This window comes from Tetrao urogallus (assembly GCF_951394365.1).
Source record: "Tetrao urogallus genome assembly, chromosome: 2".
Lineage (NCBI taxonomy): Eukaryota > Metazoa > Chordata > Aves > Galliformes > Phasianidae > Tetrao > Tetrao urogallus.
The window spans coordinates 39,991,479-40,005,249 of NC_136814.1; the positions used below are offsets into that span (position 1 = coordinate 39,991,479).

The window sequence follows — 13,771 nt, forward strand, 5'->3', positions numbered from 1 at the left end:
TTGTAATGTACTTGGTTTATACAGAGTAGATTAGAGAGATACATAGACTATCTAGATGTTAAACCCATTGTGATCCCTGGGAATCATGCCATGATCTTCACTCTGTGGTGATTCAAGCCTTAGTTATGTGAGTAGATGATAGAGTAGAGGCTTTCAGAAGTTAATGAATGAGTTAAGGGCATTCATGTTGTGATGTTGGATGTGGTGTTTTGTATATCAGCTTTTGCTGTTCTTGTTGTTTTTTTTCTCTAAATAAGTATAAGGATTTGTGTTCAGTTTATCTGTTCTCTCTGGGCCTAATTCTGGACACGTGATACTCAAGATGGAGTAATTAGGGTGGATCACTTGGCCGGTGAATGTATGGAGAAACAATGGGTAAACAGTTAAAGGCCACAGTCTGCTCACTAGGAGTGGCCTGCACCTCCACAGAAACAGCCTGTGCTTAAGAAGTTTGTCAAAAACTATCTGAGAGTTGCTCCTCTGAAAAGCAGACGAGAGACTGAGTAATACTGATAAAACTTCCCCAAATACTCTCTGCATTTATCTGTTTAAATCAGTTTATATCTAATGCTGGCCATATTTATTATTAAATATATTTAATACTAATCTTGCACCACTCTCCCTCCCAAACATATAAAGAATTTAGCTACACTATCCACTTAAGTTGCTAATTAACCACAAGTCACTTGAGGTGAGAACAGCTTAGGCATTTGGCTTTTGGATGTTCATCTGTCAGTAAGCTGGAGGACTTAGAGATTTTAACTGAGCCAGATTCACTGGAGCTCTATGAGAGATACTGCAGTCTGTTGACATCCTCATTTGATGTAGAATCACAGTTAAGCTCTTGCACAGAGCTAGACGTAGCCTGAGATGCAGAGGACAGGACTGGACAGCTTCTGCTCAAACCTGCAGAGAGGTTACAGACCAGGTTGAGTATTGCTCCCCAGTGGCACTTAAAGAGTTAGCCCTCAGAAAGGGCTTTTCCTGGGACTATCTTGGCAATGACCAGGGAATACGCTTCATGTCCCACCAGTTTTGTCACAAGCTGGTGCACGTGAAGGCCAAGCCTGGTTGCAGATACTGCAAACAGCAGTGGAAATGCCATTTATAGAATCATAGAAACAGAATCATTTGAGTTGGAAAAGACCTTTAAAAGTCATCTAGACCAACTCCTCTGCAATGAACAGGTACATATGCAGCTAGGTCAGGTTGCTTAGAGCCCCCTCCAGCTTGACCTTGAATGTCTTCAAGGAGAGGGCTCCCTCTACCTCTCTGGGCAACCTATTCCAGTGCCTCATCATCCTTATCATAAAAAAAGTCTTCCTTATGTACAATCTAAATCTCTCCTCTTTTAGTTTAAAACCATTTCCCCTAGTCCTATCACAACAGACACTACTAAAGACTCTGTCCCCTTCTTCTTTATCATCTCCTCTTTAGATACTGAAAATCTGCTATGATGTTTCCCTAGAACTTTCTTTTCTCCAGGTTGAACAGCTGCAGCTTTCTCACCCTGTTCTAGTAGAAGAGGTGTTCCATTTCTTGGATCATTTTTGTGGCCTTGCTCTGAAGGCACTCCATCAGGTTCACGTCTCTCCTGTATTGAGGACTCCACATCTGGATGCAGTATTCCAGATGAGGTCTCACCAGTGCACAGTAGAGTGGCAAGATCTCCCTTACCCTACTGGCCACACTTCTTTTGATACAGCCCAGGAGATATGGTTGGCTTTCTGAGCTACGAGGGCACATTCCTGGATCATGTCCAGTTTGCCATCCACCAGTACTTTCACATCCTTTTTTGGCAGGGCTATGTTCTATCCTTCTGTTCCCCAGCTTGTACTGGTAGTGGTGGTTGCCATCACCCAAGGCCTTATGCTTGGATTTGTTGAACCACCTAAGCCCACTGCTTGAGCCTCTCTAGGTGCCTCTGGATGACACACCACAAAGGTTGCTGTCATCTCTCACATCTTTGTGTTGTTTTTCCTTTACCACTGCTGCAGAGGCATAAGGGACTGTGTTATTTCCTTTTGCACCTCCATGTCCCTGAGCAGTACAAGCCACTGACTAGTCCAGAGCCAACATCCATAGGTACCAAGGACAATTTAGTACATACGGATGTATTTATATTTTCCAGCTTATGACTAGAAATCTATTTGAATTACTCAGTCTGATGTGTTGGCATTTTTGTTTCTGAAATTTACATCCATTGGCATCCTTTTGGACATATTTACCTCTATGGACATCAACCAATGTTGTGTTATCTTCTTATGCATTAGTGGTCTTGCATCTCAAAATACAGATAATACAAAGGGAGCATTGGAATAGGGGGGGATTCTCCACTAGGAGAATCACTTTGCAGTGAGAAGAGCTGGTGTTGCAGGGTGCTGCAGCAAAATCACTGGGACTTCTGAGCCTCCAGCTTCACGCACAAAAAGATCTGTCTCTTCACTTCTGCTCCTCCTTCTCCAATCTTACCTACTCCAATCTTAGCACACCCACATGTCATCACTCTTTGCCAAACACTTGGTGGTGAGTGTGGGAAGTGGGGAGTGTTATAAACTTGCTGTACAGATTGATCTGTCAAGAGTAGATGCACTACAGACATCAGAGAACATCTGTAAAGGGATTTTGGGGAGAGCCGAATAGAACAAGGTCAGTGCAGCTTTCCCAGCTGCAGGATGTTTCATGACAAATGCTTTGTGAACCAAGGTCAGTAATACTGTTATTGATGCTTAGTGCATGACTGAATTTCTAAATTTTTTTTCAAACTCTGGCCTCATTCAACCTCAGTGCACTTGCATGGATCATTTAGAATGAAAGCTTGCTTGTAAGTAAACATTGATTCACTGTGTTGAACAAAGAAGAATGAAAATGAGAACAAATCACATTAGATTTGCTCTGATGACTTGTTGATATACCTTACTGGTGGACGCTGTAAGCCCACATCTAAAGCCAATCTCAGCAAATAAAGATCAGGGAGTGTTTTGTTTTTTTCTTTTTACAAAAAACAAAAGCAATTCAGTACCAGATTAGATGTGCAGGGGCCAGAAATGTGATAGATGCAGAAGTGATGCTCAAACAATCAGATTGACCAAAATGTTTCACTGAGTGCTTTGGTAAGAGTACCACAGTCCCCAGGCTGGCTGACCTGCTGAGGCACATGAATGGCTCTACTATTTGCTGGTTTGCTGATCTTTCTGAGATCTTCTTCCTCTGTCTGAGTGTTTTTCTCTTTCTTGCTTTTTCTCAGTGCCTTGGCACGTAATTCCTCTTTCTTCAATGAGTGGCACATTGTGTACCAGGCATTTTCTCAGTTCAAGCTATAAACAAAGGCAAATAATATATGTTCCTCATTTGCTTTGTTCAAACAGCTGGAATGGCCATGCAATCTTGATTTGTTGTAAAAGGGAGACTAGGTATAACATAGGAAAGAACATTACTACCCTTTGCTTATCTGCGCCACCTCCGAGCAGTCAGTTGTATACTCATTGTCAGGAATGGCTCCTTCCCTCTTCCACATAACAGTCCCTGACAACTCCTCAGAGACATCTTCAGCTTCTCTCTGCTTCTCCAGCCACTAGTTGCACAGCTCTGATAATAAAACAGTAATGCTTCATACTAGGTTTTATCTCTGGCTCTGCTTATTCTGCATCACAAACAGGTCTTTGCCTCTGGTCTTTCCTTCTCTCTTGATGACACTGTTTTTAGTGCTCTTGCTACAACTCAGGGTATTCGAAGGGTCTCACTCTCCCACTGCATTCATGTTCTTAAAACTCAGTGTGGGAAGGCAGAGGGTATCATTGCACTACTTGCTTTGTCAAGATGACAAATAATGAAGTGTTAGAACAGCCCTATTCTATTATGAAGCGAGATCAACTTCACAAAGCAATGTGTTTTGGGTTGACACAAGGCACATTTTTTAGCTAAGCATGACCTCTGTGAAGCACTTTCAAAATAGCATGTTATTCAAGCTCATTAACAGGTCTTGCTGTGCCAAAGTAGTATCATTTCTCCCTTTATATTTTTAATCTTTTCCTTCAAAAACTCTCTAGGGGACTTTTAAGTTGAGCAATAAATGGGACAGCTCTGTTATTTAACATCTGAAACAACTTCTTTTCTGGTAGTTAACCTATATTTGTCTTGTCTTTGTGCCATCCCATGGCTTTTTACTCTGAAGTGTATCCCAGCGTCCCAGTTATTCAACACCTTCCATACTTTCTATGACTTTCACAAGTGTTCACCCTCTTTCCTCCCTGAGGAAGTCTGAGGTCAGGGTAAACCTCTGCCCATCTGTGTCCGGCTGCAGCAGGAGGGAGACAGGAGGGCAAGCATGGCAAGTCTAATCCAGCAAAGCTGAACACCTGCTCTGTGGGATTTTTTTACCCTTGGGCCCCTGAGTGGCTGTACAGCTCAGAAATTTTGGTGGTTTTGTACTTTACAAGCTTCAAGAATGATTTTTTCATTTAGTTCTGCTAGAGGAAGATTTGGAAGTTGGAGGGACCCAGTCAGTGTCTCTTGAGAGTTAGCCATCTAGCTAACCATTTAAAATTGCCTTTATCTCTGAATTCATTGCCCTCCATTTTTTGCTTCCACAATGCCACATTTCTGTTACCTCATAGTGCCTTCCAGAGAAAAATCTGAACTTTTCATGTGTAAAAAACAAGTAGATGTTTATTTATTATACCCTTTGAATCATTCTTGAAGACCAAGAAAAAGCAACAAGATGGGGGTCTTTTTTGCCTTTTTTTTTTTCCTTCTCTTTTTGCAGAAAATTCTTCAAGAGCTGGTTTATAGAGCTCCTTTGTAACACACCATGCTCATTCTGTTGGGCTACCAACCTCCTGGGTTCTCTGCAGTGATGGGTAATGCCAGAGGGTAACTTCTGTATTATTTATCACTAGTGGAAAGTTGATTTTTTGCCCCAATTCCAATGTGGGGGTGAAGCATTAGACCCTTGACGCAATAAGGGGCATTTTCCCTATTTTTCCACAATGTTTGTTACATGAAGAGTGAGCAAACCTTTTTTTTACACTCAAGGGTTAAATGGGACGAAAGGAACTGCTCAAGGGCTTAGCTCTATGCAGGCAGAGGAGGAAAATAAACTAGAGGCTCCAAGTGGAGTATATAAAAGAAGAGCAAATTGACATAGATAAGAGCTCAGTCAGTGAATGCTCAGAGCACTCAGCTTCGTGCGAGACGTCATGCAGCTCTGAAGAAATGATCTTAGCACTGAAATTCAGCCTTGGGCAGAAGAACAGACAGGGTTTGTACGTCACGTTTATCCCACTTATCCTGTGTGATTTCAATCGTGCACAAGACATGTGCCAAATCTCTCTAAGAGATGGAAATTTCTCATTATAATTTCCAGCAAGGCATGAACAGGGAGGGTTTAGGTGTGCATAGTAGGGAAAGTGTGGTGGAGGCCTCATTCCTCACAGGGGCACGGCTGAATGTTATATTCTGTTTACTTTTATTTTGAAATGCTTCTCCACAGTCCCTTGGTGCTTTTCCTGTGCCAGTCAGTAAAAAAACATCTCTGTAGGTAACATTGCAGCTGTAATTTCTGAAAGGACAGAGCTACAAGCAGTCTCCTGTGATACAGATGTTCCTTTTGCCAGCTGAACTCAGAGAGTTAGATAAACATTGCAACTGGAATTATTTCCAAATATGTTTTGATTTACGTATTTCAACCAAATGGTTTGTCTAGCTAAATAATGACATTTTGTTATTTATTTTTTTACTGGGTTTTGTTTCAAGGGCTCTCTTCAAGGGTCGGACTAGATCAAAGATCCCTTCCAACCCAAATCATTCTATAATAACATTAACTCCCATGAAGGTAAAGAAGTGAGTGATTGTGGTCCTCCTCCCGGCACAGACCGAGGAGCTAGGACAGAGCTACACTAATCTGTACCCAGTTCCTGTTACAGTGCCACCCGTCCCACTACTGCAACTGGAGAAGTGTTGCACCAGAAACAACAGTGTGACATTGGCCTGGAGGATGCCACCTTTGAGCCACAACCCAGTGGAGGGTTATATCCTGGAACTTGACGATGGAGATGGTGGCCAATTTCGAGTGAGAATTTAATTCAGCATGTATTTGTATTTCTTTGTATATAAGTTTCCTCAGGAAATAGATTTGTGTCTGAGAGGAGGGTGAGAGGAGCCAGGGAAGGTACAATTTATCAAAGCATCCCTGCTTCCGTCAAATAGATGTAGAAAGCCTTGGTTGTGATTTCTGCTCGTTAGAAGTCCCGGCTGTGATAGGAAGCTTGGTTGAAACTTTTCCTGGGTACTGGCAAAGAGGCCTTGTGGATTTGAAAGATAGAATTTCAAGTCACTGCCATATCTACTGTATGCCCCTCCTGGAGAACGCCCCTACAGAAAATCCCGTACCAGCCTGTAAGATCTGAAAGTGGCTCACGCCACATATCAAAGATTTTTTTGAAGTCCTTCCTCTTGCCTGTCCATAGTGGCCTCTTCTGACAGATGAGATTCTTGGTCTGGAACTGCAACTCAGTTTTTCCTATTTTTCTGAGTTAAATTGGCTTCCTGTGTAAAAAATACAGGTTTGCTAAATATATTTTCTGGAAGGGAGACAAGGCTGGGGGAAGTGTTCCTCAGGTATGCTGCAGAGGCATTGGTAAGTGTGGGAGGTCACCCCAAGTGCCATTCTCCCAGAACTCCAGTGTGATTCCATGACTGCTTGCTTATGCCTGAGGGTGCTGAATACTTTCAGTCTCCCATCCTCTCCCTCTACATCCCAAAAAACAAACCACAGAAATAATTCAAACAGCTTTCTGCCAGCCATGTCCTGCTGGAAGCAGTGGTCTGCAGTGCTGTGGCTTGCTGCTGCTGTTCATGCTTCTGTTACTTCAAGACCATGCTAAACCAATGCCATCCCTAGAGGCTAGTGCCTTGAAATCATTACTGCAGAGCACATCTGCTCTCTTCACAAATGGGAAATCATGCCAAAACATGGGATGTGATTTGTCCAGGAGCTGTAAACTGACTTCCCACTGGAACCCTGAAGGTTACTAGAGGTGAAAGTGGCCTGGAACTGGCCTGCCTGACCTCCCTCAGTTGCCTTCCTGTGCCAGACTGCTACATCCACAGCCAGCAGAGACACCTCATTTGGATGCTCCTCATTAGAAAAAGCAGCAGTGTTGGTACTGCATTTTGAGAACTACGCAGTCTTTCTGGAATTTCTTGATTCCTTGGTCCAAGAACCATTTGGCATGTGTTTGAAGAGGCTGGTCTCTTCCACTGGAGATGTGAAAAGGTTCCTTTGTTCAAGAGCTGCTGACACAGTCAGTAGGTAAGAGTGGCGTAATGAAAGAGGTGTTAGGGGTGATGTGTGGCACATTCCAGCTTCACAGATAAAACATTTCTAGTATTATTCACATCTAAATAAGTACTTGTGAATACTTTCAGCCTGCTGCCTAAACACAATTGTTTCCTTTTCTCTCATATTCTATTACTTTGTTCGATTTTCCAATAAATGTGAGGTTTCTAGGCTACTTCTAGACAGTTCATCACAAACTATCATCTGGCTGATCCTGTTCATTATTTTGCCTAGCATTTCCTCCTCCTGAAATATTTCACATTACACCAGTGCTTGCTCTTTAACAAATCCTTGCAGACTCTTACTGCATCTCTGCTGTCTAATTTCTGTTTCATCAGGTGATGCATGTGGTCCTAACCTTTAGAAGGCTGGCTTCTTCTGGCCCTGTCTTAGCAGGTTTCAGAATCATATATTAATGCAGGCATGAGGAAGCCTTTCCAACAGAATGAAACTGTACTTACTTTTTTCTTTTTTTTAATTCCTCCTTTCCCTGTTTTTATAGTCCTATATAAATATTAAGAAGGGCGATGGTGGTTAAGGTTCTGGGACTACTCTCCAAAACAGTTTTGGAGTAAATGTTTTGGAGTAAAAGTTATGGGAAAATAGGATTAAAAAAATATATATATCTTTATCTTCCCTTTAGGTGCTGTACCTTCTCAGCTTTACCTTCACCTTAGTGTCTCCACTGCTGACCTTACCTCTTGTCTTCACTTCTGTAGCTGTTCATGTTATAACAGCATGCACTCTACATTCTCTGGAGCCATCATAAGCTATTTACTTGTGATTTATGTTTACAAATCTTAATGTGATTATGAGGCAGAAAAGAACAGTTGTGTTTTTTGTTTTGGTTTGTTTTTTTGTGTTTGTGTGTGTTTAGGAAGTATATGTTGGCAAGGAGACTCTCTGCACTATCGATGGCCTTCATTTCAACAGCACCTATAATGCAAGAGTCAAAGCTTTTAACTCATCTGGAGTTGGTCCATACAGCAAGACAGTTATTTTACAGACATCAGATGGTGAGTTTGATGTTGAATCCAACCACATGCGAATGACTGATGTTGTCAAGTGTCAGTGCCAATACCACAAACAGCTGTGGGTGTATTCTGATGTATTCTGATGGCTTCTGTGGTGCACTTGGGCTGCACTGAGCCTGCCATTTCTGGGGGAATAACCTAGACCTAAATCCAGTAATGATAATAGTCAAGTAGCCCGTTTCTTTAAACCTTAGGGGATTTTCCATTGTTGGTAACCCTTCAGGTTTCAAATAAGTGCAATTTTACTTTTGGGGTCTAATTAAGTTTTTTATTTGTTTTAGCATATGGAAGCCATTAGGCACTGGATATTTATATGCCACTCCGCCTCCACTTCTCCATGAATTTTTGGAATTCATTTTTTTCCTCACTTACTGCTTCAATTTCACAGCAAGGTTTGATAAGACAGAGATGGGAATTCATGCTTGTTCCTCTATAATTATAGTTGACATCCATGCGGGCATTACAGAAGTTCATCTTCAGTAATGATACTGTAATGAATTGGGAAGTACGTGCTGTCCTTACATGCACTTTTATGCTGTTGCCAAAATAGGCCAGTATAAAACTTTTATACTTTAAGTGCTTTTTCTGGTTGGATTTCTTTTTCCCCCCTTTGATAAACTGATGAAATTTGTCCTAACCACTGTGGACACGTTGGTCCTCCTTTTCCATTAGAGGCAATCCTGAACCAGTTCACATCTGCGAATGGCTTTTACATTATATAGAGAAGCCTTTGTTTCTTCAATGACTTTCTTCTTACTGTGTGAGAACAGAAAGTCACTCTCCTTAAAAACCTACACTCTGATATGCAGGCACAGATGACATAAGACACATGAGTAATTTACACTTCATAGCACCTTCAAGACAAATGGACTGAAAGGCACCTTTCAGTTATTACTGGGCTATGCAGATTGCATGAAGCATTCTTTCCTTTCTCTCTCATTCACCAAAGGGCAGTCTGAGCTGGGTCACAGTGCAGAGCAATCTTGTGTAACTGCCTTTTTTAACAAGGAAGAACTCCTTGTTATTCAAGAGTGCCATGGGATCTTTAGGAAGTCTCAGTCTCATTTTCCTAGTGGAAATAAAGTGGCTGATGGGTAGTGGCAGCCCATTCTGCTGTAATCTTGCCTCTCCTTTTCCCTCACACAGTGGCATGGTTCACTTTCGACCCCTCCTCAGCTCACAGGGACATTGTGCTGTCGAACGACAACCAGACCGCCACCTGCAGCAGTTACGATGACCGCGTTGTCCTTGGCACGGCCGCCTTCTCCAAGGGCGTGCATTACTGGGAACTGCACGTGGATCGGTATGACAACCATCCTGATCCAGCCTTTGGCATTGCCAGGATTAATGTTGTCAAGGACATGATGCTAGGCAAGGATGACAAGGCGTGGGCTATGTACGTTGACAACAACCGCAGCTGGTTCATGCACTGCAATTCTCACACCAACCGGTAAGCACTGTCTGCATGTTTCTCTCCTTACTGATTGCTTTTGTTGCTTGTCATCAGAAGAAGGGATCTCAGTAAGCTGTAGTCCATCTCCTTGCCAAATAGAGTTATTTTATTCCTAACAGAAGTCTGCATCACTTGTTCTTACAAATCACCAATGATGGCAATGGCATCTTCTCCCCTAGCAATCTGTATCTGTGTACGTTATCCTCTCTTAGCATGTTTTTCCTGAGATCTGAACTGAATCTCCCCTGCTTTGTTTAAGCCCACAGTCGCATGTCTCACCCTCAGTGTCAACAGATAGGAGTGCCATGCAGTCATAGATGCAGGATTTATTTCACTGCTGGAAGAACACAGGGAGAAATGCGATCCATTCTGTTCTTTAGGAAGACCTTTGGCTACAGGGTCATTAGGCAAACTCACTGGTGATTGCTTGGCCAAAATGTAGGTGTTTGTGAGTCCTGAAAGCTGACTAAGTGCTGTGCTGTAGGCCACGACTGAGTGTGATGTGGACACTAGGGCTGCGAGGGCAAAGTGTCTGCCTCCCTCGACTGAGTCATTGTGTTCAAAACCTTTGGAAGATGTCTCAACCATGACAACCATGACAACAAAGGAAGATTTGGGGATACCCCCAAACCATAGTTACCAAACCCCATTTTCTCTCCTGACTAAAAGAGAGGATCTGCATGCTCCATACAGCAGAATGGTGGGGATAGATCTAGCTGAAGGTGGTTCCAGGGCTGAATCCCTCAGGGACATTGCACATTAGCATGGATTTAGTGTTGTGCTGACATGGCGGCATGGCTCTTAGAACTTGCAGTAGCTAACTCTGCGAAGTGCTGATTGTTTTCCTTGATGGGATGCTGCCCCATGTAGAGGAGATACAATCAGCTTCACATGAGGGCCCCTGGGGTACCACCAGTGCAAGAATGCACTGCTCACTCTGTGCCCAGAGGGAGGGTCAGGCCCTAGTTGAAGGCCAGCTGTGTGTTACAGGGACTGAGGCCCTTGAGAAGATCTCAGCTAAAGGCTGAGATTCAGGATCCTAAATCCTGTGTGTATTTTGGGAACAGTGTTTTTGTGTACCTACTTTACCATGATGGGAAATGGATGTACAAAGTGACTGACCGGGGATATACAGCAGGTCTTTGGCAGACTGGGAATCAGTTTTGGTTTAGTTTTCCACTGACTGTCTCTGCAAGTTTTCCATACTCATGAGCTCAGACGTTGTTTCTGTTATATCACATAATTAAAAGGGAAGTCTGCAGTGTTTTTTAAAATGCTCAAATGCTTGTGTTATCTTCTTAGAGAGAGAAGTTCATGCCAGTATTCATGGCATCCTAAAGCTGCTTGTAATGTCTCCTGTTGAATAGTCATTCATACTCTAAAACATACTTGTATTTTAAGTGAGTAAGAGAGTAATTTCTGTTTGAAGTAGTTTGGTTTCTGTTTGAAGAAGTTGGAAGAACCTTGTAGCTGGACCCAAAGCTATCTGAAGTAAAGGTGAATATTTTCATTGGCCCCAAAGGCCTTAGATAATGTCCTAAGTAAATATGGAAACCATGTCCTGAGCAAACGTAGAGTAAAATAACATCAGAATAACGAATGTGTCCAAAGCTTCTCTGTTCCTTTAATATCTTGATTTGATTTGATTTAGGGTGGAAGTAATGTTAAGCTGTGTTAATTTTAATGCTCTATGAAACAGCTTATGCTTTCTGGAAAAAAGCTGGCAAACACTGTGTGTGCTGCTGTCCCAGAAACCTATTTTTTTGGTTTGGTCACAGATGTGCTCCTTCCCACAAGCAACACATGAGCCAAGCAAAAGCTTTCCTTCTGAGAAGCACAAACAGTGGAAATACTTTGAATTTCCAATCATCCTGCTTAAACAGGAGAGCAGAGTACTTTCTGTTGACAACAGCTTCCCTGTTTTTACTGGGGAAAACCCAAAGATTTTGCAGGCATATCCAAGGAATGGGCAGACCAATGAAATATTCTTTCAAGTGAAATACACTGACAAAGGGCATGTAGTCTCATGGAATCACATGCGCTTCAATGAAATTAGGTCTAAGCATTATATTTTTAACTGTGGCAGTCAAGTAGGTCAGTTTTTTAACTCGTTAGCTGTGGTAGTCTTGTGAAAACAGTTGTTGCTGCCTCGTCATTTTCCCACTGGAGACAAGGGCATGAGAACACACTGTCACAGTTCAAAGAAAATTTCTTGCCAACTTCTAGCCTCTCAGATGCTCCTGTATTGGAGACTTTATCTTAGTAATCATGTCATGCATTCAAATCTGCTCAAAGTTAAATTAGAGTGATAAATTAATGAATGGCTTCAGGGATAAACTGAGGTGGAGCTTGAAAGACCTAGGCATGGGGCCTGCCAGGTTTAGAGCACTTTCCTGTTCTTTTCACTCACAATATGCACCATGAGACCTGTCTACATCCCTAAAAACTGACAGGCTGGGCCTGTCTTCAGCAGTGCTAGAAAAAAAGGCATGAACAGATGAATCTAATGCTATCAAAACCAGAGAGACCTTTGAAAATAGGTTGAGCAAACACCAGTTTAGAAGACAGCTCAGGGACGTAGCCCTGTGAGGCACCTTTAAGCCTTGTTGTTCCTGGAAGTAACCAGCTCACACCAGAGACCTGTGCCCATTGCTCAGAGGCACTCATGGCAGTACTTGTTCCTCATAATGTTCCCAAAAGCAGGAGTACCCTGTGCTGTAGGCAATAGTCCAGCCACTGCATTGCTGCATGAAGAAAGTGATTGAAATCACACTGGAATGTTTTATATTTTATGCTGGAAGACATGGAAAGTCAAAATCTAGAGCTAATCTTTAAGCTCCCTGCATGAAGAGAGTCTTCTTACTAATCGTGGAGATCTCAAGGCCAAGTTCTCATCAAACGAAAATGTTACAATTGGCTGAAAAAGACTGTTCTTGACAGTAGATGCAGCAAAGTTCCTGCAAAGCTCACTATATAAATGCTGCTAGTGCAGAGTTAAACTAATTCTTCAGCATATTAAACAGTGCTTATATATTAAGATTGATTTTTCAGTGATAGTGAAACTTACTGCTCTTCTTAATTCCCCAAACCATTTCAGTCCAGCTTTGCAAACTGCCCAAAATGCTGCTGAAACCATCCTGGGAAAGTGAGACTCCACTGCAACAGTCAGTTGCACTTTTCAGGGCAGCCAAATTGGTGTATCTGTACTCAGACCTTCCAGCCTTCCACACAGTGTCAGAGTCAGCACTGAGCCTTGTGCACAGAGATGAATGTTTGTCGGACTGTGTGAAAAGCTGTGTGAGAACTGGGATTTACTTGGAATAACGAAAGAGTGGTGCGTGTCTTCAAAAATGGATCGTCATTGAAGAAGCACTGTAGCAGGTGGCTGTGCTTTCCCTTTACACAGCCTGCAGGCTGTCAGGAGCCTATAGCACAATGACCATTATCAGTTTAAAAAGGCATTGCAGAAAGGACTCAGCTCTTGGAGGTGCTGACACAGGCTGGGCCGTGTGCCCTGCCAGCAGCAGCTCCTCTCCAGCACGGCATTCCCTGTGGACTGCAGAGAAGTCACTCAATGTCACTGTGTAGCACACGGCTAATTAGCCCACTAGAAGCAAATTAGTTTATTATATTGGAAAGAGCATCGTCATCTCAAAAAGGCAAAGCTGTTTCCCCAAGAGAATCGATGCCATTTAGAAAGATGTCATAAAATCTGGTTTAAAACACTGTGTGATATAAAACGTGGTGCACTACAATCAGAGCTGTTCCCCACTGGAGAAAAAAATAATGTAACCCACTTGTAGGTAGTTCTGAGTTGTGGTGCTGCCACCTCCCACAGAACCATTGTGAATTTTATGGTTGAGTGCATTCAGTACAAACATCCTAGATACTGAGGATGGGCAAATGTCCTAACTTTTGTTGGAAAATAGTATGTTTACAGTTGTG

The 13,771-nt window shown here is 42.5% G+C and overlaps 1 protein-coding gene across 2 annotated transcripts in view; it reads left to right on the forward strand.

The window, feature by feature from the left end:
• TRIM67 (tripartite motif containing 67) overlaps positions 1 to 13,771 on the forward strand; it is a gene marked incomplete at both ends in the record, with an annotated part of 31,610 nt that overhangs the window by 14,847 nt on the left and 2,992 nt on the right. The window contains 3 exons of one of the 2 annotated variants that reach the window (XM_079550079.1): positions 5,925 to 6,070; positions 8,217 to 8,355; positions 9,520 to 9,823. In XM_079550079.1, coding sequence (XP_079406205.1) covers positions 5,925 to 6,070; positions 8,217 to 8,355; positions 9,520 to 9,823 — 589 coding nt within the window. Of the gene's footprint in view, positions 1 to 5,912; positions 6,071 to 8,216; positions 8,356 to 9,519; positions 9,824 to 13,771 lie in introns of both variants that reach the window. The other variant, XM_079550078.1, reaches the window with a different exon arrangement.